This window comes from Miniopterus natalensis, chromosome 9 (assembly GCF_054644295.1).
Source record: "Miniopterus natalensis isolate mMinNat1 chromosome 9, mMinNat1.hap1, whole genome shotgun sequence".
Taxonomy (NCBI): domain Eukaryota; kingdom Metazoa; phylum Chordata; class Mammalia; order Chiroptera; family Miniopteridae; genus Miniopterus; species Miniopterus natalensis.
The window spans coordinates 75,558,912-75,584,702 of NC_142089.1; the positions used below are offsets into that span (position 1 = coordinate 75,558,912).

A 25,791-nucleotide genomic window follows, 5' to 3' on the forward strand; every position below is an offset into this window, starting at 1 on the left:
ATTTTCTTGTTCACTGATAAAGCTGGTCCTTATTTATTGGCTGATCATGTGTCTCTTCTATCAATAAAGCTGTTAAGGCTCTTTGCCCATTTTTCTTTCTTTCATTAAAAAAATTACACAATAAATCATTCATAAGAAGTATATAAGTATATCATAGTTAAACAATAAAAGCACATACATGTGTGCTCAACTACCCATATCCATTTTCAGAAAAGAGAACAGTGCCAAGAACTCTGCTATCCTCTCATGCCCCTGCCTGATCACAATCGCCCTGCTGATCCTCAGGGAGGCAACTAAACTGAATTTTAAATTATTCCCTTGCTTTCCTTAACTTTTCCACATATGCATGAACCCCTAAATAATATACTCATTATTTTCCCCATATTTTTAAACTTTATATAAATGCAATCACACAATGTAAGCTTCTGTAACTTTCTTTCTCTGCCTAGTAGTACTTTCCATGTTCACTCACGTGGATGTACGTAGTTGTGGTTTACTCATTTTCACAGATAGGACACTCACACACCACTGAATACATATACAACTTTATTTATGTTCTACTCTTGGTAGAAACATGGGTTGTTTGTTGCAGATTTTGGCTAATAGTAATAGTGCTAGAAACATTCTCATCTATCTGCTGATATAAGCACTTAAGAATGTATCCAGTTTGGCTCAGTGGTTAGAGCATTGGCCCACAGACGGAAGGGTCTGAGGTTCGATTCCAGTCAAGGGCACATACCTCAGATGCAGGCTCCATTCCCAGCCCCAGGCAGGGAGCGTGCCAGAGGCAACCAATCAAAGTGTCCCTCTCACATTGACGTTTCCTCTGTCTCCCCCACCTCCCTTCCACTCTCTCTGAAAAGCAATGGAAAAAAATATCCTCTGGTGAGGATTTTTTTGAAAAGAAAATATCCAAAGAATATATGTATGGAGCGGAATTTCAGGTGTGGGTTTTTATACTCCTCAAGAGCACTCCCATGACTCCACATATTGGCAAAACTTGGTATTGTCAGACTTTTTTCCCTACTGGATTCCTTCTTTCATACTGAGACATTTTTATTTGATCATCCCTAATGTTAAATATCTCCACCCAGACTGTTGCTTGTCTTTTAACTTAATTAATGAAGACTTTAATGAAGTAGAACTATCTTAAAGTAGTCACAATTTTTTCCATTAAGGATTTTTCTTGTTTAGGGATTCTCGCTTTAAGATATTATATTCTAGCCCAGACGGCGTGGCTCAGCAGTTGAGTATTGACCTAGGATCCAGGCGATCATGGTTCGATTCCCGGTAAAGGCACATGCCCAGGTTGCGGGCTCAATCCCAGTGCGAGGCATGCAGGAGGCAGCCGATCAATGACTATCTCATCACTGATGTTTCTATCTCTCTCTCTCTCCTTCTCCCTTCCTCTCTCTGAAATCAATAATGACATATTTAAAAATAAATAAATATTAAAAGGATATTATATTCTACCCCCAAGGTAATAATGATAATCTGTTTATTTTCTTGTTTAACTTTAAAGACTTCTTTTTCACAAATGAATTGTGAATCCATCCAGAATTGAATTTTGCATTTAGTGTGAGGCAGACATTAATTTTTTCTACATAGATAATTGTCTCAGTGATTCACGTAGATTCTATTACTTCTCCACTTATTTAACATCATTTCCATTTTATAATAGGATAATAAATTCCCAAATATGAGTAAAGCTGATTCAAGGTTCTCTGTTTGACTAACCTTGTGCTAATACTAAACCATCTTGATAACGAGAACATTATATTCTTGATGCCTGGGAAGGCATGTCCCCTTACACTGGTGCTCTTTATTTATTTTTATTTTTTTTATTTTTTTAAATATGTCTTTATTGATTTCAGAGAGAAGGGAGAGGGAGAGAGATAGAAACATCATTGATGACAGAGTCATTAATTGGCTGCCTCCTGCATGCCTCGCACTGGCATTGAGCCCCTAGCCCGGGCATGTGCCCTGACTGGGAATCGAACCTCAATCTCCTGGATCCTAGGTCAATACTCGACCGCCGAGCCACGCCAGCAGGGCATACTGGTGCTCTTTAAAACTGTTCCAGCTATGCATGAACTTGTCCTTCCTATGAATTTGAAGACCAATCAGTCGTTCAACATCTTCAGAATACCCGTGGACATTTTTATTAGATTTACACTTGAATTCAAATTTATAGATTGACTTTGAGCAAACTGACATATTCATGATCTTGTTTTCCTGCCTATAAATCTACAAGTAAGATATAGCTCTCCTTTTTTTCTTCTTCATTTAGGTCTTTTAACAATATCTGATAATTTTATCTATAAATATCTTAAACATCATCTGCAACTATTAGACATCAAAGTTTTAGTTGATACTATAAATGAAATCTTTATACCATTATATTTTCTAATGAGTTATCACTTGTGGTTAAGAAACATATCTCTACATTGTCTTTGTACTTAAAAGACTTACTAGTTGGAATAACTGACCTGGATACTCTATTCAGTTTTCTAGGTAGAACATCGTATCTCCATATGAAGCACCTTCATCTCATGTTTCCCAATGCTTATAATTTCTATTTCTCTTCTGGTTCACTGCATAAGCTAGAACTTCCCAAACTGATGAACAGACACAGTGATGGCAAGTCATCCTGAAATGCTAATTTTGACAGAAATATTTATAATGATTCGCCACAAATTATGATGTTTGCTGTGAGTGCTTGACAAAATAATTTATAATGTTAAGGAACTTCCCTTCTATTCCCAGTTTGCTAAAAATTTGTCATGAGTCATTAATGTCATCAAATGCTTTTTTATGTCATAAAATATTAAATACCATCAAATTACTCTTCTACATCTATTTAGGAGATCACATGCATTATCTCCTTGTATCATTTAATATGGTATAATACAGGTGTAATAATAATGCAGTAGGTACAATACACCAAATGAATTAAATTTCTGCAAATATTTCATTTAATAATTCTATATCTGTGTTCATTAAGATGAAGCTTCTAAAATGTTTTTATCTACTTTGCATATTAACATGTCTAACCTCATAAAATGAGTTTGACAGGACTCTCTATTCTCTGAAACAGACTGTACAAGTCTTTCAGATTTGGTCAAAACTCACATGTAAAAAGTCATCTCAGACTGGTGGAAGAGAGGCTATTAATTCTAGATTTAATTGGTTTCAGCTTTCTATTGCATGCAATTGATGCTTTTATGCTTAATATTTCCTGCCTCCTGGTTTCTGTTTGTGTTTTTTTAATCTTAATAGTTGTCTTTCCCAAGAAACCATGGATCTTCTAATGGCTATTTGGTACCTTCTTACATTCCTGGACCCAGTTCATATTCAGCATACTTTTTTTATTGACTAACTAATCCCAATGTTTTCCTTTAATCTTTTTCTTTAACCCTTTACTAGGAAATTTTCAAACATATACAAAAATAGAAAAGATAATGATCCATCATGAATCCAACACCCAGCTTCAATAATTAATAATTCACAACCAATCCTCCTACATTCATCCCCGAACACCAATCTCATATTATTTTGAAGAAAACCCCAGACAGCTGACCATTACATTTATAGGTAGTTCAATATGTATCTCTAAAAGAAAGTGACTTTATAAGAATATAAGTGACTTTATAAGTGACTTTATAAGAATACCATTATCATACACTCAAAAATAAAAATAAAAAATAACTCCTTAAATTCAAATATTCAGTTAGTGTTGAATTTCCAATGGTCTCAATTTTTTTTTTCTTTAAAGATGTTTTCTTTTGATGGGATCTACACATAGTGATTCCATCCATACTTTTGTGGTTCTTACAATTTATCTGAAGAAACTGAATCATTTATCCTGTACAGCAGTGCTTTTCAAACTGTCTATGATAAAGGAACATTTTTAGATTTCCAGTCAGTCTCGAACTGATACATGTCCTACTGCACATAACTACAAAACAGACTGAGCACATGCAACTGACCAAGAGCATTTAGGAACACCTGAACCAGTTCACCTGCTGTTCAACCAGAGAAGTCCACTAATAACGTGCTAAGTATGCTGGCTTAAACATTTCTAACACTAAACACTGCTTACAGGTTTATAAGTGCTTACTTTTGATACTTCTATTTCATTATGCAGACCACCTTTTGGTTCGCACTGCTACAGAATTTCCCACAGGCTGGAGTTTGCCTATTACATCTCCATGGTGTAGTTTAATATGTTTCTTTGCCTTTGTACTTCCCATAAATTTAGTTAGATCTAAATTTTGATCAGCTTGAATTCCAAATTTCTTGGCAGGACTTTACAGTTAGCATTATATTTTTCCATCTGGAGACAGGTAAGTCTGGCTGCCCGTTTTGTGATGTTAATGGTCATCAGTGAACACTTTATTACTAGTACTTAATGTCAAAGCCTCCAGTAAATTTGGCTGTCCAAAGTTTGCTCTCTAACAGACTCTAAGGAAGCTCTCTTCTTCCCAGGCCCACTGCTTTCCTCTACTACCTCAGTTTCTGACACAATGCAGATCTTCTAGCTGTCAGTTTTGAGTTCCTACCCATTTGTGAAGCTCTTAGGGAGCCCTGGCCAGGGGGCTTAGTTGGCACACTGAAACGTCGCGGGTTCAATCCTGGTCAGGGCACATACCCAGGTTGCGGGTTCCATGCCTGGTCAGGGTGCATGTGGGTGGCAACCAATCGATGTTTCTCTCTCTCTCTCATCCTCTCTCTCTCACATATCCCCAGGTGAGGATTTTTAAAAAAAAGGATCTTAGGGAGATCTTGTGACCCAGTTGTCTTAAAGACGTTGCCTATGGTTTGGGGTTTTGCTAATCCTGTGGTTGTATCTGTTTAGTAAAACTTGGGATTATTAAAAACTATACAACCCACCTCCCTTGTACGTTTTTAAAACAATGCTGCTTGCTTTTAGCACCTTAAATTGAACACTCAATTCATTAACTTTCAGAGTTTAAAATTTTTTAAGTAAATATATTTAAAAATAAATATACCGCAAGTATATTTTTAACTACATCCTATCCATTTTGCTTTATTAATGTTAACTGTGATCGTATGATTTAAATGGGGTCTACTAAATTTCTACCTAATAGTATCTACCTAACAAGGGTAGGTCAGACTTAGAACCAACACTTTAGTTAAGGCTAGGAATTAAGAAAGCACTGCCCCTCTCTCCCCCACACCATCCTTGGATCTGAAGCACTAATAATCTATCTCACAAGGTTCTTATTAAGAGAAGTAAATGAAACAATAAACATGGAAGTAATTTATTAAAGTATAACTTTAGACATATACATATATATGTGTATTTTTTTTTAACTATAAGGCAGAATATACAGTAGCATCAGATTACATTAGTCCTGGCTACTACCCACTAATTTGGACTGGACCCAAGCAAATATGTTACAAGATAAGAATTAACTCCCTATTTCTCTTCCTATTTTCCACCTTCTGTGGCAGCCTGGATTTTTCCTCCATTAAAATGCTAGCGTGAGTCCTGCAGCTTCCACTGCCACTGCATGGCCTGCAGGCTTACACATACATCAGAGCGCTCTCCCTTCTTACTCCTTTAACGAGGTGTGCTGGGCTGAGTACCTGTCTGCGGCCGTGACTTAGACATCACCCTACTGGCATCACATCTCCTCCAGCACATTAATTATGGGTGACAGTCTATCACTTGGTCATATTTCCCAGGTTCTGATCTGTCTTTGTTAATTTCCTTTTCATTTCCTAATAAATCCATATCCTTATTAATAGTTACTATTCCTAACTTAGAAAATAGCTATGCCAAGCAGTAAGAGTGTAAATCTAAGGAGCTCTGAGACCAAGAGCGGACAGGCTTTTTGTGTGACAGTAACCTGTTGTGGTATTAGCAGAGATACACAGGAAAATTGCACATCCTGAGGCAAACAGTCATCTCCTACAACGTGACGTTTAATACAACAAAGCAGTGGTCACTATTAGGCTAAGGATCCTATCCAACAATTCCTTTTCATATCCAACAATCCATTTAGCATGTGTGGGCAGGAGGAAGTTTTACGAAAATGATGATTCCTCCTGTTTCAATGACTGTGTTTGGAAGAAGTGCTAAAGGAGTGATAAAAATAGTTCCTGTGCCTCACTTCATTCCATTTGTTTCTTAATAAAAACAGAGATGGTTTAAAAATTTATAAATAAAAGACAAGTAGTGCTGCAGATTTTTAGGAAATAGACTCAAGCTTTTAGGAATTTTCATAATTTGCCCCCAAAAAAAGGAGAAAGAAAAGAAAAGAAAAGAAAAGAAAAGAAAAGAAAAGAAAAGAAAGAAAAGAAAAGAAAAGAAAAGAAAAGAAAAGAAAAGAAAAGAAAAGAAAAGAAAAGAAAAGAAAAGAAAAGAAAAGAAAAGAAAAGAAAAGAAAAAGAGATGCACACGATACATTAGGATAAAGAAAACAATGGGAGCATCCACAAATGTAAAGCAGGGGAGGCTGAGGCAAGAGCTTGGGAACAAGAACACAGTTTACAGTCTAAACCAATAAACAGCCGGGCCCCTCGACTGCAGGACAGGAAATGCATTAATCTCTAGCAGCTTGAACACAGTTCACGTCTGCTAACTGAGAAGTGGCAGACACTCGCCACAGGTTTCAGTGTTGCATGTTTAGCCACCTTGGATTGAGGGTAAATTTGAGCCACTGGCTATTGGTTCTTAAGAAACCCAGAGAAGGGCAGATGGGTATTGAAAGGATAAGGCCAGGAGACGGAAAACAAAGGCCTACCAATACCTACAGCTACTAAGCAACAAGTCAGTGGACAAACACTGAGGTTTGGCCTGTACAAAGGATGTCATCAAGGATGGGTGACTCACAAATGTGAAGAACAGCTGTCCTGGATCCACTGAGATAAACTGTTGAGTGACCTCAATAAGACCACCCATGCCTTCAACAATGAAAACAGTATCAGACTCACCTCGTGCTTGGAGAAGAGCCGGACGGCCTCCAACTGGTGGAAAATGGGGTAGTGCTGGGAGTCGATCTGGTCGCGCCGGTAAACATCGCCCACCACCAGGAAGGCATCCAGCCCAGCGTGCAGCAGGTCCCACTGGTGCGCAGACGTGTGCGCTCGCAGCATGTGGGTCCGATTCAGGTAATAGTTGTCTCCCTTCTTCCTGCTGGGGTGGTCGGCTGGGATGAGCAGGCTGTCAAAATTCTGCCAGGTGGTGACCACTGGAGAAAAGTCGTCATAGACAGAGAACAGCGGAGTCCCAAAGCGGCCAACATATTGCTTGTAGAAGTGCTCCTTCACCCTCTCCTTGATCAGCCAAAGAGGATGGTGCTGCTGGTTGTGCAGATTCCTGCCAACCCTGGAGAGAACTTTCCAGGAGAGATTGCTATAGTCATCCTGAGGGTAGGACTGACCGAGCAGCTCCAGCACACTACCTTGAGCTCCTTGGGCAGCAGGCTCCGAAGCAGCAGGCCTCGATCCCAAGGCTGGGTGCTGGTGGCCTCTGGAGACGCTACTGGCTGTCCTCACCAGGTAGACAGGCAGGTTGGCAACTCTCCTGAGGGCTGAACAAACCATTGTGGAAACTTCTTCAAAGGACTCTGGAAAGAGCATACATGCAAAGGTCAAGTTAAGATTCACTCTGAGGAAGGTAAACATGTCTCTCATGTCTCCCACAAGCTCCCCACTTTCCTACTGACACCTGTGTTTCCCCCACCACCTCCTCCATGCACAGAAGATCCAGTTACAGAGGCTTAATATTTACTGCTCTAAATCAAAAGAATCACTTTTAGATCCCTAATCTCTAGATGTCCTCCCTTTGCCATTTAGATCCCTGGGTTTAAAGAAAATTTCCATCATCATGTCACGTCATGTTCTGAACCACTTGTGCTCAATAAAACTTTAAATGTGACAACTTTCTTTTATTTTGACTACTTTCTATAACCAAAAAACTTCAGATGGATCATCTAAAAGACAGAGCCTAGCTGAACCCTAGAAGAGTCTCGCATTAGAGAAAGCACATGATCACACAGGCAGCGCTGAAGTGCAGCAGAAGATGCCAGCATCCTGCACATTTCTGCCCGTATCCCTCATAACTACAAAGTTCCACTTACCTTTGACAGAGCATGACTTCTAGATTATTCCAATATATTACAAAGTGATATTAAAAACATTTTTGACATTTCAAATAAAATACATCACTTTAGGTGGTAGTTATTTTTATTTAATGTTTTTAAAAATAAAAATGAAAAACAAGGAAATATCACACAAAGTGATAGACTATACCAATGGACAGCTGAAATTATTTTTATAAACATAAATCCTTCCTATCCTCGCATCTGGTCATGTCATTTAAACTCAATGCCATTGCAGAATCCCATCAATTACATTTTTGTTTTGTAAAAGAGCAAGCGTCTACTATGCACCCACAGTAAGCCAGGAGCAGGAATAAACTTACTTGGGAAGGGATTCAGAGCAGCCAGAAGACAGAGTATTGACTAGATCTTTTTTTTTAAATGTCTAGAATTTAATAAGAGCACCAAATGTCACAGGTGAAAGTCACCTCAGCAGTCATCTAACATAGGCCATTCATGTCACAGAGGAGGTGACAAGGACCCAGACACAGCTGACCAAACTCTAAGGCACTCAGAGAGATAAGACCACATTGAAGGATTCTGGACCACTTAACACACTGTTCTTTCCCACTGTCACCGAGAAAGTTTTAAACTGACTCAGCAATCTCAGTTATAAAAAAATCTTTAGATGTCATAGCCCTATGCTCATAAAAAATTTACTGTAAACTTAAATCATCCAAATCCATCTTCTGCAATTTGGAATTTTTACCTACTGGGCTACTTTAAAGCATATAACTATGTGGTTATCTTACTTCAAGGTTCGCACAATCATACCAAGAAAATACGTGACTTCGTGGTATTAGGCTGCATTGGGAGAGAATTATAGTGCCCCAGGAGACCATCAAAAGCATATCCAGTAAGGACCAGGCCGCACAGTTCACTAATTCACACATGGAACTGAGAAGAGCTAGCTCCAAGCTCTGTGGGAAGCGCGACAGCATCTTTGTCTGACATCGCCGTCCTGTGAGAGGCTTTCAAAGACACCCAGGAAAACTCTCTGGATTTATTCATTTATGGAACTATTTTATCAGAGTTGTTTCAAAAAGTGGTTTTGGCTCAGCTTCAACAGAAATGTGTCTTCCCATCTCCAGTGCTCAGTGGCTTGTCACTGCAGGAGATGTGCATTTTAAATATGTATGTGCCGCCTTACACATCTTAGCGCAAAGTCAGACTGTTAGGCTGTTAGATACCCAGCTCAGCGCCCTTGGCGAGACACAGAAAGTATTTCTTCCTTCCAAAGGCAAATGCTGTTACACAAAGTTCTGAAATCTTCTGGAAAAGGTACTTTTGATGTATACTCATACATTACTGACTTCCCTTTCCTCCTCAGTTCCTAGCTCCTCACACATCCAAACCCACCGCAGGTCCTGCTGCCACAGGTGGGTCCCATCCCGACGTCCCTTCTTTTCCCTCCTTCCCCCTGCCTCTCCACTGCTGAAGACAGTTTCATTGTCTGATCCTCGTTTTCAGACATTTTACCTGTCCAAGCAGCCCCTGCATATATTCCCCCACCATCATTCCCACTCACCCAAAACAACTGTGTGTTTTCTATTATCCTTCAGAGAGAGAGAGAATAATGACTATGATCGCTTTCCCACTCCCATCTGGAAAGTAAATTCCTCTCTTTTTGCCTTTGTCAAGCTTCTCTATAAGAAGTAGTTCATCTGGAAAATACAGGAGACCCAGGAAGACAACACCAGCGCCAGCAGCCATTCTTCTACGGGCACAGCGGTCTTCCATGGCATCCTATCGACAGCTCTGTTAAGTAAGTGTTATTCTTACCATTTGACAGAGAAAATAAGGCTCAAATAGATCTTGTAACTTGCAAAAACTCATACACCTACCCATGGACAAAGTTCAAAACTTCTCAATGAAAACAGGCCCAAGGCTGTTAAATTCTAATTACATGTTGTGAATTATCGTCTTAACTTCCCTTACCCGAGCTGTGTGTTTTATACATGAGTGCACTTTAAATACATAAATGAATACATGAATGGATAAGTCAAGTAAAGCACATTAGCTTAGATGGTGGGAATGAAATATCACTTAACTCAGGACCCGAAGGCCAAACTTGCCCATGTCCTGCTGCTATCGATCTAGTTTTGCTGGAACCCAGCAATGCCCATTTGCTTACATGCTGTCTGGGGGGACTGTTCCACTACAGAGTCAGAGCTGAACAGTTGACACAGAGGCTGTGTGGCCCACAGGCCTAAAATACTTATCTTGTCCTTCACAGAAAAGTTTGCTGAGCCCTGTTTTAGCTTAACTCTACAAAGTTCTTCCACACTCAAGCATATCTTCCTGGTCACGAACATATGTAAATTACAGAGCCACTAAAAGTTACAAAAGTACAAATGTGGATATTAAATGTGCTAACACTGGTACAGAGGAGGCAGTGAGACCAATCATGAGAAGAATCGATACGACAGGTGGGCAAAAGACCAAACTTAGCAGGAATATCTATGTGGATGTGACCCAAAGCTGGCCAGTTAGGCCCTGCGTATTAACCTCAAATACATTAATTGACCTTTCTGGCCCTCAAGTCTCTCCTGTATAAAATACAGATAATAATGCCTACTTCATAGTACAAGGATTAAACTTGATCTTGTGCATAATGCACTTAATTTATTGCCCAACTAAGGGACTAACTTTTAATTGTATTTAATTTTACTTTATCTTAATTTAAATTGCTACATGTGACAGGAGCTACCATATTGGACAGGGCAGATCTAGACCTTCATATAAGAAAAATGGGAATACTATACCCAAAACAATCAAAACTAATTCTTGAGATTACATCTTAACATACAAACTACCTTCTAAAATAGTGTATGTATATCAGCTTTTATAGAAATAAAGGGAGATATTCAATCTTCAGCAAAATTAAAAGAAAAAAATCCTAGAAAGGCCCACAGAGGTCATTTAGCTCACATTTTATATATACGGAAACCAAGTCAGATTACCTGTGCTCCCAAGGATGTTCAACCAATCAATCACAGCCAAAGGTGAGAATAGCACCCAATGGCCTGATTCCCAGCTAAATGTTCTTTCTACTTCAAGTTAAGTCCAGTTAAGAACTCATTTACATGGGGACTCAAAGAAATTGAATACATAGAAACGAAAAGTAGAAAGGTGGTAAGGAAGGGGGGTGGGGTGGGGGAAATGGGAAGACGTGCGTCAAAAGGTACAAAGTTTCAGTTTGTGGGATGATTAAATCTGGAGATCTAATGTACAGCATGAGGACTACAGTTGATAATACTGCATTGAATGCTGGAAATTTACTGAGAGTAGATTTCATGTACTCTTAATAAACAAAAAAATGGTAATTGTGAGGAGACAGTATGTTAATTAGCTTGACTATAGAAATCATTTCACTATGTATATATGTATCAAATTATATTGCATACTTTAAATATATACAATTTTTATTTTAAAATTAAGTTAAATTTAATTAGTTAATTAATCAAAATAAAGAGGTATTTAAGGCATCCAATTCTTTGGTCATGGATTACACCGGATCTTTTGTTGTTCAAAGGCCACACTAGAACTAGTAAAACAACAAATAAATGTTTATTGTGAGACTGAATACATTTTCTAAATGTTTAAAAAGTCTTTCCTTCCGATCTCCCTCAGTCTGTGTGTAAAGGAAAAACTAAGCAGTCGTGAACTCTACTAGACTGGGAATTTGTCTGAAGTGCAATTAGCTTACTGGAAAGGGCCATGGTAAGCAAACATGACCCATATACAGACACAACCATAGAAAAGATCAGGCACACTCCATTAACCTCCAGATGTAATACTTAAAAACAGTTTCTACTGAGAAAAATTAAACTTGACTCAATCAACAAACAGTTTACACATTTTACACAAACTGGTGGGAAAATAGCCAACTTCCATTGGCTTTTACTCATAAAAGAGCAAGGCAAGAGGCAGTTCCTTATGTTACTGATGGGAGTGTTATCGGTGCAATCTTTTGAGAAAGCAATTCAGCACTATCAAGAGTCTTAAAACTGTTCATACCCTTTGACAGGGTTAATAACCCTTCTAAAAATTTATCACAAGGAAATAATGTAAATGAAGATAGAAATTAAACACAAGGAAGTTTCATTACAGTATGATTTATAATAGAAAAAAATTACAAATAATGTAAACATTCCTAACAAAGGAATGATTAAGTAAACTATAGAACCATAAAAGAAAATATATACACCCAGAAAGTATAATGATTGCAGAGTTTTAATGCTATAACTTTATACTTATAAAGTGATAAATAGTATATAAAATTGTATGTATGATATGATCTTGACTATGTAAATATATATCTACCTATAAATACATACATACTATATTTAGAAACCCTGGGAAGAACTATGTAAGATTTAACAGCTAATACCCTGGTCCTTATTTTCTATTTTATACCTTTATATATCTAAATTTTCTAAATAGATATCTATTACATTTTAAATTAAACTTTTATTTTAAAGTAATTGATTTATTATAAGAAAAAGTTACTTAAAAATTATCTGCTGAATTGAGCTCTAGCCAATTTAATGGCCTGCATTAAACACGCTTATAATTATATCAAGAATAAATGCCAGTATAAATATAACATTGCTGTAGATAGTTTAATTAATTGTATTCAGTGACCTGTTAAGCAATTATTTTTTATAACAATGCAGGTGGAATGTTTGACATATAAAAAACTTCTTTGCCTTTCCAATTTTCTTTCCCTACCTATAAATCAACTATCCTAAGTACAATGCCAATCACTCAATGGTATTTTCCCAAGACATTCACATTTTCTAGGAAATTTATAATTATCAGGTCTTCTACCAAATAAATGTTTCTCAATTATACACATTAATGAAGTTTTTAATACTTGTAAAAGTTAAAATGTTACATTATTGTATTTTAGTTAAAATTTTTTCTTACTTCTAAGGAAAATATTCACTAAAACTTAGTTCAAATTAAGCTAATACCTATGCTATATAGGCAACTCACTGTGCGGGGCTGCCAGAGGATCTCAGAAAAGTAAGGTAATATTGCTGTCCATCACGCTAATCATCAGCTTCACTCTGAACCCAAAGGTGGGCCTGAAACATCATTCTCACATCAGGGGCAGCACCAATACCTGGCTTGCTCCTGTCTCTGTCTCTTTGACGTGGGTTTCTGTCTTAGCAGGTTCTCCTCAACTGAGTCACCCCTTGTTACTGTTACCAGTGCATACTCACTGTTCAAGTCAGGAGTTAACTGATGACACATTTCTCACTACCACAATTTTATGGGGATTTTTTACCTGCTCTGCTGTGTTTTTCCAACACCACCAAGCAATTCTCTGCAGACACCAGATAGGTGACCTACAGTTTAATTCAACTGTGCACTAACTACCTGAAGATAGCAGCTTTAGATTCCACAGGTTAAGGGCACGGTCCCACAAGACTGCCCCCCCCCATTTCAGATGCCATCATAATCCAGGTGATGACTGCCTATAAATTAGACGTTACCCATCCTTGGTTCAATTATTTTGCTAACGTGGCCCACACAACTCAGGAAAACATTTTACTTACTATATTATTAGTTCATTACAAAAAGATATAACTCAAGAACAACTAGATAGAAGAGATGCTTAGATCGAGGTATCTGGGAAGGCGCATGGAGCTTCCATACCTTCTCTGGGCACAGCAGGTCCACATGAAGGTCTGAACCCTGAAGCTCTCTGAAACGTGTTCTGTTAGGTTTTAATGGAGGCTTAATTACCTAGGCATGATTGATTAAATCACTGACCATTAGTGACTGAGTTCAATTTCTAGTCCCTCTATTTCTTCCTAGTGGTCTGGTTGGTTCCCCTGGCAACCAGCCCTCACCCTCAGATTACCTAGGGGGTTGGCCAAAAATCATCTCATTAACATAAACTCAGGTGTGATAGAAAAGAGCTTATTATATGAATAGCAGAAGACACCCATTTCGCCTTATGGCTCTGCAGTTATTTCGGGAACTGCAAACAAAACTAAGTATTATAACAAAAGATGCCCCTACAAATTACAATTACAAGGGCTACAATTACAATTAGAAATTACAAGTTGTAGTCGAAGCTTGTGCTAGAAACAATAGGCAAAGATCAAATATATATTTTATAATATATATCACATCATCACATGTGTTCAGAATGTCACCACCATCAACATCATCACTACTCTCCTCCTGTTTGTCTGAATTTAATACCATTTCAGCAAATTTCCCATCATTCAAAGAATGTACATGATGTACAACATTATCAACTTCAGCATTTATTCAACTTAGTTACTACTCTGGCTGATCAACTTATGACATAAGAAGTGTGACATAATCTTTTCACTAGTAATGTTGGGAGCAGAAATATTAATCATATTCTGTTAACTGTGATTGTTCTGTTCTAATTAGAAAAAACACTTTCTAACCTGCTGGGAGTTGCACGCCCCAGACATTCGGAATGTGATCCATTCTCCTTAACTGCCTTTAATCATGTAAAGATTAACAACCTTGTTCTCGAAACAAAGGAGTCCTGGAGGCACCCGAACATTTTGCAAACCCCCAGCCTACATCCCCTCCATCTGGAGGTGCCCCACTTTCTTGCAACCCCCAGCCCACATTTCCTGTAATCTATAAACCATTATACCCATTCTTATTCCTTTTGCCCACTTCCCCAAGTAATCTTTGTCTTTCTACCCAATATAAAGAACTGGCTTAAGGGAGTGGGGGGGGGGGCGTGGGGAGGTGGTGTTAGAGCAGATTTTATGTGAACGAATCCTTCTGCTCTCCCACAGTGCCAGCAATATTGGAATAAATGCTCATATATGTTTCAACCTTGTCTCTGCTTAATTAGCAGAAACTAGCGGCAGGCAGTCCAGATGCATTGTGTTCAGTTTCAGTAACATGAAATCTTCTCAATGTCTTCTTTGGAGGTTCATTTTCAAACATCTGTTGGTGCTGACTTATCAACCTCATTTCAAGCATTAGTAACTGTATAAATAGCTTTTTTTTTCCAGTGCAGACTACCTAGCCTTCTCCACACAAAAGCCAAACGTGATTCTACAACTGGAGAAAGCACTCAGACAGGAAGAGAGAGAGACAGCAAGAGAGAGACAAAGAGACAGAAAAACAGAGAGACAGAGAGATATGCAGGTACTTGAAGTAGGAAGCAGAGTAAAGGGAACTGTTCCCTATACCTGCAGGTACAATCCAGAGTGACTGTGAGCAGATACTGAGCAGTGATAATGTCTGCTGACAGGAGAGTTACATAACCTCTCTGCATTTGAGTTCCCTCATCCTTAAAATGGGGACTATGATGGCTCCTACCTCGTAAGGGAAATGTGAGGATTAATGACTGAATGTATCTGCAGTATTTAAGAGAGTCAAAAATGTTCATCTTTAATCTTTCTCTATTATTTTTATTTTTTTAATTTTTTGTCCAACTAGCTTAAGAGTCATTTTGCCCTTAATCAGTATCTTTGCAAATCTCTCTAGGTCTTTCTCATTTTTCCTAATACCATGTGTGTTTTTTCCTCACCCAACCCATACCCCTACCCTCTCCTTTGGAAAACTATTAGCTTGTTCTCTATATCTATGAGTCTGTTTCTGTTTTGTTTATTCATTTGTTTTGTTTTTTTAGATTCTACATATAACTGAAATCATATGGTATTTGTCTTCCTCTGTCTGCCTTATTTCACTTAGCATAATACCCACTAGGTCTATCCATATTGCCACATATAGCAAGATTTCATTATTTTTATTACTGAATAATATTCCATATACACACACACACATATATATACATCTCACATTTTCTTTATCCATTCACCTATCAATGGACACCTACGTTGCTTCCATATCTTGGCTGTTAAAAAAGGAATACTGCAATGAACACAGGGGTGCACATATCTTTTTGTATTGGTGTTTTTGTTTTCTTCAAATAAATACCCAGAAATGGAATTGCTGGGTAATATATAAATAGCATTTTTAAGGTTGAGTTCTTTCAGAAGGTCTTGGAACCTGAGGCATCTATTAACTAAAGCAAACATGCAGTTTTGTTCTGTTTTTTAATATGTGTATACTGTTCTTCAGGAGGCATAAAATTCCTTGATCTCAGGCTCTATGACAGATGTCACACTGTTGGGTAGGCAAATGTCAAAAACATTCATTTTCACAAGAAAACAACAAAATTCCACTTTTCTTCCAGTACAGCTTATCATTAGTGAATTGTATTAAAGGCACAAAGTAGTAAAGAAGTGGTCAGAAAATATTTTTCTGATTACCTCTGCTTTCTTACATAAACAATAATAACTAAGTAAATTGCATGTAACTTTCAAACCTTGAGTAAGTTTTCCCCCCTTCTCTGACAACTTAAACTAGAATGTGCCTGCAACACCAACATATCCAAAAAGAGTCAGCCAGTGGTTAGCATCCTTAATACCAGTTGGTGCTTTCTCATTGGTCATCCTTAATGCTTCTAGAAACCTAGTTCTGGTATAATGCTATTTCATGTACAGTGCAAATCTGTTCTAGACTAAGGTTTTCAATGAATATTATTTAACAAATTCATTAATATGATTTTCAAACTTGCTTCTGATGAACAAAGTTTTACTATGCAGGCTTTTCAGATACTTTTCACCATGAAGCTTCTTAAGTTTCTGCAACCAATTTCTAAATATTTACACTTGCCTTTGAGTTTTTTATGGTATGTTCTAAGTTATTTCATAACCAACAAATCACACTTCCAATTCTTCACTGTCCAATCCTCTCTACTAATAAGGTCAACATCTGCATTTTTTTTGGCTATGTAGTATTTTCCTATCTGTCACTAGTTCTTGGTCATCACTGTCCCTGTAAAAATTCCACAATTTGCCTATTTGTTTCTTTAGGTTATATACGGTGGGGCTCCCACATATATAAAATACCTCACAAATATACCACAATCAGGTTTATAATAATTCTATTATAGGTGCTATTGATAATGATAGATGCTTCCAGTTCTTTTGACAGTGTCAGGACCAAGGAAAGCCACTCCCAAAAATCTCACAATGGTATATTGATTACTTTGAAGTAAAGTTACTTGACAAGCAGCTGGAGCCAGAGGGCACAGAGACCCTCCCTCGTCTTCTTGAATGCAGGAAGGTGAAAGGTGCCCCTTACTTCAAGGTGAAAAGACACTCTACTAGCTAAAGCTAAGGAACTCAGGATCAAAAAAGCCTGTATAAACAGACTTTGTTTCCTCTTTGCTAATATACTACCCAAGCGCAAACTCTGTGTGGATTCCTCACTGATGAATACCCAAACCTTGCTTAGATTCCTTATTAATGAGCACTAACGTTTTTTTCCTGTCCTGTTGATTCTTCACAGATTTATTATTTCTTTGTTTAAAGGGTACAAAAAGTTGGCTGGTTCATCATTTCAGAGAGCATCATTTATGATTCTCCTGTGCACATGTGTTAAATTGTTTTTTCTCTTGTTAATCTGGTCTTATGTCAATTTTATTATTTGTCCAACTGTAAGAATTTAAGAAAGGTAGAGGGGGAAGAATTCTTCCCCTCCCTAATAACAGTTATCCAAAGGGCTGTCTCTAACTCTTTTTTTAAACATTTCCAAAGTGCAATTAAATTCAGTTACACACCAAAGCAACAAAATATCAGGAAACAAGAGATTATCATGACCAGTACCAGCACTGAAATAATTCACACATAAAATCCATTCAGTTCAGATTATACGAACAAATACGTTTTATTACATTTACAAAAACGAAAAAAACAGCTCATTTTTTGCAGTTTTTCGGATTATGGAATTGCAAAAACAACAGATTGTGGACCCAGATTTCTCTTGGTCCTAATTCTACCATTTCACCTCAGCTGATGCCCAATCTGACTCCTTCCCTCAGCTTTTCTACCTTTGTCTCCACTCCATTATATGCATTCAAGGAGGCCCCTTTAAAATACAGATGTGACCAAGTCAGTTCTCTGCTGGAAAACCCTTAACAGCCTGCAACAGTAAGCCTAGGCTCCTTCACAACCCAATCACAGACTACCTTTCCTGCCCCTCTTGGCTTCCTTCCCAGGACACACACCCTGTTTCAGTTCTGTGGTTCCTATGTGTTGGGAAATAATCCCAGGACTTTGAGCCTTTCCATAAACAGCATTTTCTTTAATTCTGATATATCAACATAGGTATGTTAACAAAGGTATTAGAATTTTAATTACATGGCAAAACAGTAATGGGATTCCATTAAAGTGGTTTCACCTCTCCTACCTCACAGGTGGCATTAAACAAAAGAGAAATGCAATTTAATATACTGCAGAAATAAAATACATCATGCTGCATTAGTAGAAGAAGCCTGTTCTAAATTCAGGAAAATCTATATCCGTACACTTATACATTTTAGAAAAACTGAGATGATTAGGCTACAGAATATTTACATTACCTAAACCAAAGGAGTTAGAGAAGCCAAGAACACAGTTGAAACTTGGTCAAATGGGGCAAACGTCCTACAAATTAAAATACACCAGCTCCACTCCTGGTCCTGGTGACTCCAGCCAGAGTTCTTTCCAACTGCGAGGGAGATTATAATGGAAAAGGCCACCTGCTCATGCAATCAGTCATGTGAGACAGGGCCACACAGAGCCTGGCTAGCTCTGCCTTGGGCGATAATGGAGGGGCGGGGGCATCTGGAAGGGGTTTTGTGCAATACACAAAGAATAAAATAAAATTACTAAGAGTCCAGCTTTGATATGCAGAACAGAAGATATAGCCTAGGTCGGCTCAGAGATAGCCCAGGCGATCGGGGTTCGATTCCTGGTGAGGGCACATGCCCGGGTTGCAGGCTCAGTGCCCAGTCAGGGGCCTGCAGGAGGTGGCCGATCGATGACTCTCTCATCATTGATGTTTCTATCTCTCTCTCTCCATTCCTCTCTCTGAAATCAATAAAGATATTTTTTTTTTAAAAAAAGAAAAGAAGATACAGTTATTACATCTAGAACTAACTGGAAAACTTATTTCCTGATGGCTTGTTTGAAATCAGTCTAAATAAACTAGATGTTTAAAATAGAAATGTTCACACTTTCATGCCAAATGAACCTGGTAGTAATTATCTGGGGACATGTATATCTCTCCCAGCAGAAAATAATTAATATAGGATCAAATGGACACTGTATTTTAAAATCATTAACTTGCAATAACATGAAATGCCTGGGAGAACATTTTAACACACATTTGTACTAAGAGCATCCCATGCTCTTTCCTTGAGTTTTGTTCACTGTGGACGAAAAGGGGCCACATGCTAACCTGACAAGCTCAGGGAAGGCCTGTGTGGCAAACCTTGCAAACTCAGAGAGCTAAAGTAACCACAAAGGATGGTCTGAAATTAAAACTTTTTAACTAAAAGCAGTTTATGGCAGGTAGTCATGTCCTAGGCCAGAATCTTCCCTGACAAAAGTCAATATGTACCTTAATTGAGCCTGTCTATTATCTTTTGCATCTATAATAACATTTGGAATATCAAGGTAATTTTTCTCCTTCTGGGCAACTCTGGGCACAACCAATGCACCAGAGCAGAGACTATAAATCCTCTCATTGTTATTTTTATCATGTTAATTGTTGACTAGTAACTATCCTGTACCCACTTATGTAAGATGTATCATTTTACTTTTTATCCAATCCCAGATGTCCCCCACACACTTCGCTTTCTCCTGCCTCCTTAATCTATCACCAATGAATTTCATGTAATCCACTTAAGTCTTCTCTTTTGATTGTAATGTATAAAATAAGGTGCAGAACTGCCATTCTCTGGAGCATTATCCCAATCCTTTGAGATTTTGCTTCCCGGCAATTGTCAACAGTTTGGCTCAAATAAATTCACAAAAATTCTCTATAGGTTTGAATGTTTCTAACATTGACACCACTTAAACACAATTATTATTCTTCACAGCAGCTGGTGTACCTAATTCCTAGAAATAATTGTGGGCACTGATAACAACAACCTTGTTTTTCTACCTTGAGTCCTCTAGCAGAGAATAAAGTAAATAAATTATTTTCTCTAAGGATTCACCAAGATGTGTTTTTCTGATTGATTCTGGAGCGTGTAAGTGACAAAAAGAAAGCCCTCAATGCAGGAACACAGAGGGTCTACAGCTCTTACCATTCACAAAAGTTCTTCTCTTGAATGGATAAATGTAAGTAATGTTTACCTCAAATGACTATCCATCACTGGTTTCAACAATGTATTTAAGGCATGGCTTAAAGCCACCAGCAAGAAATTGGCACTGAACTTTTGCCTGGGACACATGGCTTCCACAAGTTGGCAAAGGCCCAACTGCAATACTGAGTGTGCAGTTTGTCAAGACAATTATGCAAGAACTTGGCAGCTGCACATGGAGGGCAAGCCCAATGAGAGACAGTGCCAGAATATACAGATCAGAGGGCCCGAGAAATCCCTTAACATGTCAATCTTCTTTTGTAATAGTTACCTTTTGGGCAGATAATGTATTTTATTAAAATTAAGTCTAAGGGGGAAAAAGGAGTAGGGAAAGCAATTCTAAACACAATCATTATTTGAATATATAATGTCATGTTCTCATTCAGAAGAGATGTCTTTTCATAACTATAATTCAGTTGAGAAATGGCTATCACAACTAGTATTTGCTAAGAAATGCCATATTTTCAAGAAGGAAAGATTTGAAAATGTTCTGTCATACCAGAAGCTTCTTAATTGTCAAGAATAGATGAGTACCCAAGAGAAAAGTATCTTGTGATGGACACAAAAATAAATGGAAAAATACAACTTTTTAAAACTTTTTTTTAAAACACAAGTCATTATACCCAGTTCCAAGAGAAATCAGTTTTGCTGTCATGTGTCAAAAGGATAAAATCTATAATTAAACAAATGCATGAGGGAATGACTGCAGACCAAAGACCCTCCAAAATTAATTTGAAGACTGATTAATAAGTATCTAAAGATATCATCATATTAGAATTACTGTCACTTAAGAAAAGAATCTCCGTTAAAATTAAGTTCATGTTGCCAATATCAATTAGTATCAATGAATACTTTCCTAAATATGCCAGGGAAAAAATTCACCTCAATACATGTATAAGTAAATAAAAATACCAAACTCATCTTTTATGCTTTTTAACATCTCCTCAAAATCAAGTGAAACTTCAAAACTGCTAATCACACCTCAGAGCAACCTCCTAGTCATCATTTAGTTTTGTTTTTAATGAAAGGTATTTACTATAGTTCTGCATGTCCCATATTTGGAGAATGGCAACATAATTAATTATCCCCTAAATTCAGCATTTAACATAACTGTAAAATAATATTATTAATGTATATGTGTTTAAGAGCCTTAAAATAGAAAATATTCAGCAAATGAAAAAATAAAGTTTTCACCCAGAAATAATTTAGCAAGCTAGATAACTATAGTAAGTAAAATTAAAAATTGTTTTAAATCAAATCACCAAACTGCATATTAAAAACAAATTTAGGCAATTAGAAATATTACTTTATATAGAAGAAACAGCCTCCAGATTGAAAATTCTTTCCTCCTAAATATTTTAAATAAACAGATTTTATCTAAGATTTTCCAAATAAAGTCACTGTATATAAAGTCCTGGAGTCTTGGCTCAGGGGAGGAGAGAGTAAATGACACACAAAGACTCTGCCAGTCCTTAGTTTGCACAATTAAGTAGAGGCTAGAAACCTTAAAAATTTCCCTACTTGCCAATAGTGATGTGATATCACCTCCTCTCTGAAGCCTTTTCTTTATTCTTATTTTTATTGTTTCTTTCATTTAATCCTCATGAAAACACTGTGAAAGACAAAATAATCTGCCCAACGTCATGCCTACTACTGCCTGAAAGTACTGAATGGCAGCATCAGGGTTCAGGCCCAGACCACCTGACTCTTGCCTGGTCCCAATTTGCCCCTGCCATTTCCATTGCTTGCCCTGTCCTGATAAATACCAGCCTATCTTGGTTTTTCAACAGATACAGTCCTAATATGTTCCTTGGGAATTTTTCAAACACATCATCTCGTTGACATAATTCATAATTCCTGAGACATTTTATCCCTATTATACCATTTCTTACTTCCCATACTCTCCTCAGACAGAACTGACCCACCTCCCCTTTCTTCCCCACTGTTTCCTATACATATACATGCACACTTCACTCGTGCACAAAATGCTCACTGCACTCATCAGTTAGGATGTTAATCTATTTACTGCATCTTAAGCTACTTGAAGACAGAAACAAAGATTTTGTCCTTAAAAGGAATGTTGTTCCTAGTCAAAAGGAGTAAACCCCATTACAAACATCTATATTATATATTTCCACGTTCCTGTTTCACTGAGAAAAGATATCATTCATTAACTCACAATAACATTTCCACTGCTCAAGCCTCTCCCACAGCAGATCTAATGATAAAGTAGTTAGAATAGCACTGAAGTTCATTTAGCAAGTCACTTACAAGACTGGAAGTCAAACAATACTCTTTAATTCTAGGTTCAGAGTAGGTTGGTATGTGCATGATAAATCATATTCTTAACATATTGGCCAGATGGCAGAAGAGGGAAATTCAGGCCCACGTATGAGGGTCCCATCAGCTCCCATCAGCCCCAATCAGTCCCAATCATATTAAAATTCACCTGTAAAAAATATAGCTCTGCGTTTCTCTATAAGCTTTGTAAGTTCTAAGGATTAGCTAGTAAGTGAAAGCATTTCATTGAAATTGCAAAATATATAGGAAATGAAAATAATAGCATACACAGTCAATTCTCATTATTCACGGCAGTTATGATTTATAACATCTCTGAGAACACTGAATTAGTGATGCTAAATCATTGCTCCTAGGGGAAATACAGAGTTAGTTTTCCTGAGCCTCCAGTCACATTTTTGTGAACTAATCAACACATAACCTTGTTTTATGCATGTTTCTGTTTAAAGACACTCTATTTAATATATACTGCTGACTCATTAACACTGAACTGAACTCCCAGCCAACAGCACTACAACTCATGCCTGAATGAAGCTTATCTAAAACAGGTATTTTCTCCATAAGGCACATCACAGCCTCTTGGACTTAGGACACTAGAAAGCACTTCAGCACTGTGCTCTGAGGCCATTTTATGCAGCAGAATCACCAACAAAAAGCACTATAAATAGACTGTGGCACTCCATAGACAGCAAAAACACACTTGTTTACAGTATGAGAGCTGAACAAGAAGGCAGAGTGACTTCCTGTTCAACCGCAGGTAGGAACCTCAGGTGTAGGGAGAATAGAAATCTCTGAGCGTGTCCTCAAATGAGCTTGAAAACCACACTAGTATTGATTTTGAGGTTACAAATAGATTTTAGCAATTAAGTGAATTCACAGATACAGAGCCTATGAGTAATAAGGATTATTTGTATGAAAAGAAACTGGTTAACAGCGATGCCTCCCCAGAAGGGAACTGAATGGCTGGGAGACAGAAGTAGAAAAAAACTTACTTTTTTACCACATAAATTTCAAATTTTTTTAATTTTCTAGTGTGTGTGTGTTTGAAAATTTCATGACCTTTGCTCAGAGAAAACAGCAATAAACATATTAATAATCTAAAAAAAATAATATTAAACTTTGGGTTAAAATAGTAAAATGACAAAAGAAATAAAATTAAGAATAAAGAATTAAAGTAGCCCGGCCGGGCATGGCTCAGTGGTTGAGCATCGATCTAGGATCCAGGAGATCGAGGTTCGATTCTCAGTCAGGGCACATGCCAGGGTTGCAGGCTCGATCCCCAGTCAGAGGCTTGCAATGACAACTCACTCATCATTGATGTTTCTATCTTTCTCTCTCTCTCTCTCTCTCTCTGAAATCAATAAAGATACATTAAAAAAAAGAAGAAAAAAAGAATGAATGTAAAAACAAGTAAATTCAAAACTGGAAAATCACAAATAAGTATTTGGAGTTTCTCTACATTGAAGAAACTGAGAACAGACTCATAAAAGGAAACAGCACAGAGAATTATTTAAAAGTAAAAAAATCCCACTGGAACCTTAAGTTCTCAATTCCCACTAAAGAAGGAACATGATACAAAATGAAAATATGTTAGAAATAAATACATAGTAAGAAATGAGCTTTACACATAAATTAACTTTTCCAGGAAATTTAAACTTATTATTTTAAACAACACTTAAAATCACTTAGTACATTGGTTTTCAAAATGTGGTCCAGGCCCAGAAACATCAATATTAACAGAGTAGCTGTTAGAAATAGACTCTCAGGCCCTAATGACACCACAGCAGCTCTACATTTATAAACTGGCATTTCAGGCAAAGAAACACACACACCAACACAAAGAGAAAACCACTGCTGGAGATGATAATGAATTTTATCCACACAAGTACCATGGGCCTCAGTGAATAACAGAATTCCCATATCTTTTTCAGGAATGGTTGAGTAAAATATGCACAGTGGTGTGTTCTACATATTGTCAGAGATAAAGAATACTTAAGAGGACACTAAAGATCAACTGGATTAATATCTTGACTTTCCAGATGAGAAATTTGGGTCCAGCTGAGAAAGAGATTTCCAGGTGACAAGTCATCCCGGGAGTCAGCACGAGGCGGGCTGGGCCCAGGCTTGTCAGGCACCGCCAGTCTACCCGCACTCTTCCTCCTGCAGGATCCCCAGCATACCTGAGGAGTCTTCAATGAGATTTTTCTAGTTACGTCAGTGACAATGTATTTGAAAAAGGTTTGTGCTTCACATGGCAAAATGATCCAAAAGCAGGAAGTCCATTTTCTTCATAGATGCTTGTGAAAGATTATAGGCCTATTTTCTAATTTTGACATTTGAAATTCAGATTCTACTGTATAATCTAATATGAGCTGTGGAGATAATTAATATAAATGTGAAAATCTCAGGATGAAGTGGGAGAATGGAGGAAAAGGAACATTCTTAAAGTTCAAGCCACTTTCCTGTTACGGCACTTAATTGTCTGCTATTGTCAAACACAAAATTCAAACAGTAAGCTGGAATCAGTCTCTGTAAATCTCTATTCTGCACAAAGAGCACATGGACCTCTTTTACAGATGTGTGTCTGAGAAGCTGTGGGTAAATTCTACTTAAAAGAGCCCTGGAGTTGATTTTTTGGTAGTCAAGATGCCTCTCTTAATTTAATTTACCTGGGGGGGGGGGGTGACACTGTCAAACATACTCTGGTAGGCTACCAGTTTTACAATCTATGCACTCTTGGGTCTTTTAAATATCAAAATAGCACCTTGCCTTTAAGATTTTTCACCTTTATACCAGAGCAAAAAAGGAACGTCTCTATAAGATGCTTATCTTTTTACCAACACCTCTTGCAAAAGGTCTGGTGGATGACCAATAAATAATAAAAATAATAATAATGGCATTATTGTTTTTTGAGTCATTAACTGAGCACTTCACACATATTATCTCATTTAATCATCATCACAAGTCAAGGCTGATGTTACTATATAGAAAAGGAAAATGAGGTTCTACAGTTACATAACAAAACAGGGGCAGAGGTAAGAATCAGAGGGCCAGGTCTAGCTCCAAAGCCACCCGTATTCCCAGAGTTGGATGGCTAATGGATGACTTTCAGCTACCCAGACCCAGACACTCACTGTCACTGTG

At 37.5% G+C, this 25,791-nt stretch overlaps 1 protein-coding gene across 6 annotated transcripts in view; it reads right to left on the reverse strand.

The window, feature by feature from the left end:
* The window catches only part of FARS2 (phenylalanyl-tRNA synthetase 2, mitochondrial), a 460,578-nt gene that overhangs the window by 335,072 nt on the left and 99,715 nt on the right, over window positions 1-25,791 (reverse strand). For all 6 annotated transcript variants that reach the window (XM_016212998.2, XM_087820664.1, XM_087820665.1 and 3 more), the window contains one exon: window positions 6,964-7,598. In XM_016212998.2, coding sequence (XP_016068484.2) covers window positions 6,964-7,575 — 612 coding nt within the window. In that variant the 5' untranslated portion in view covers window positions 7,576-7,598. The remainder of the gene's footprint in view (window positions 1-6,963; window positions 7,599-25,791) is intronic.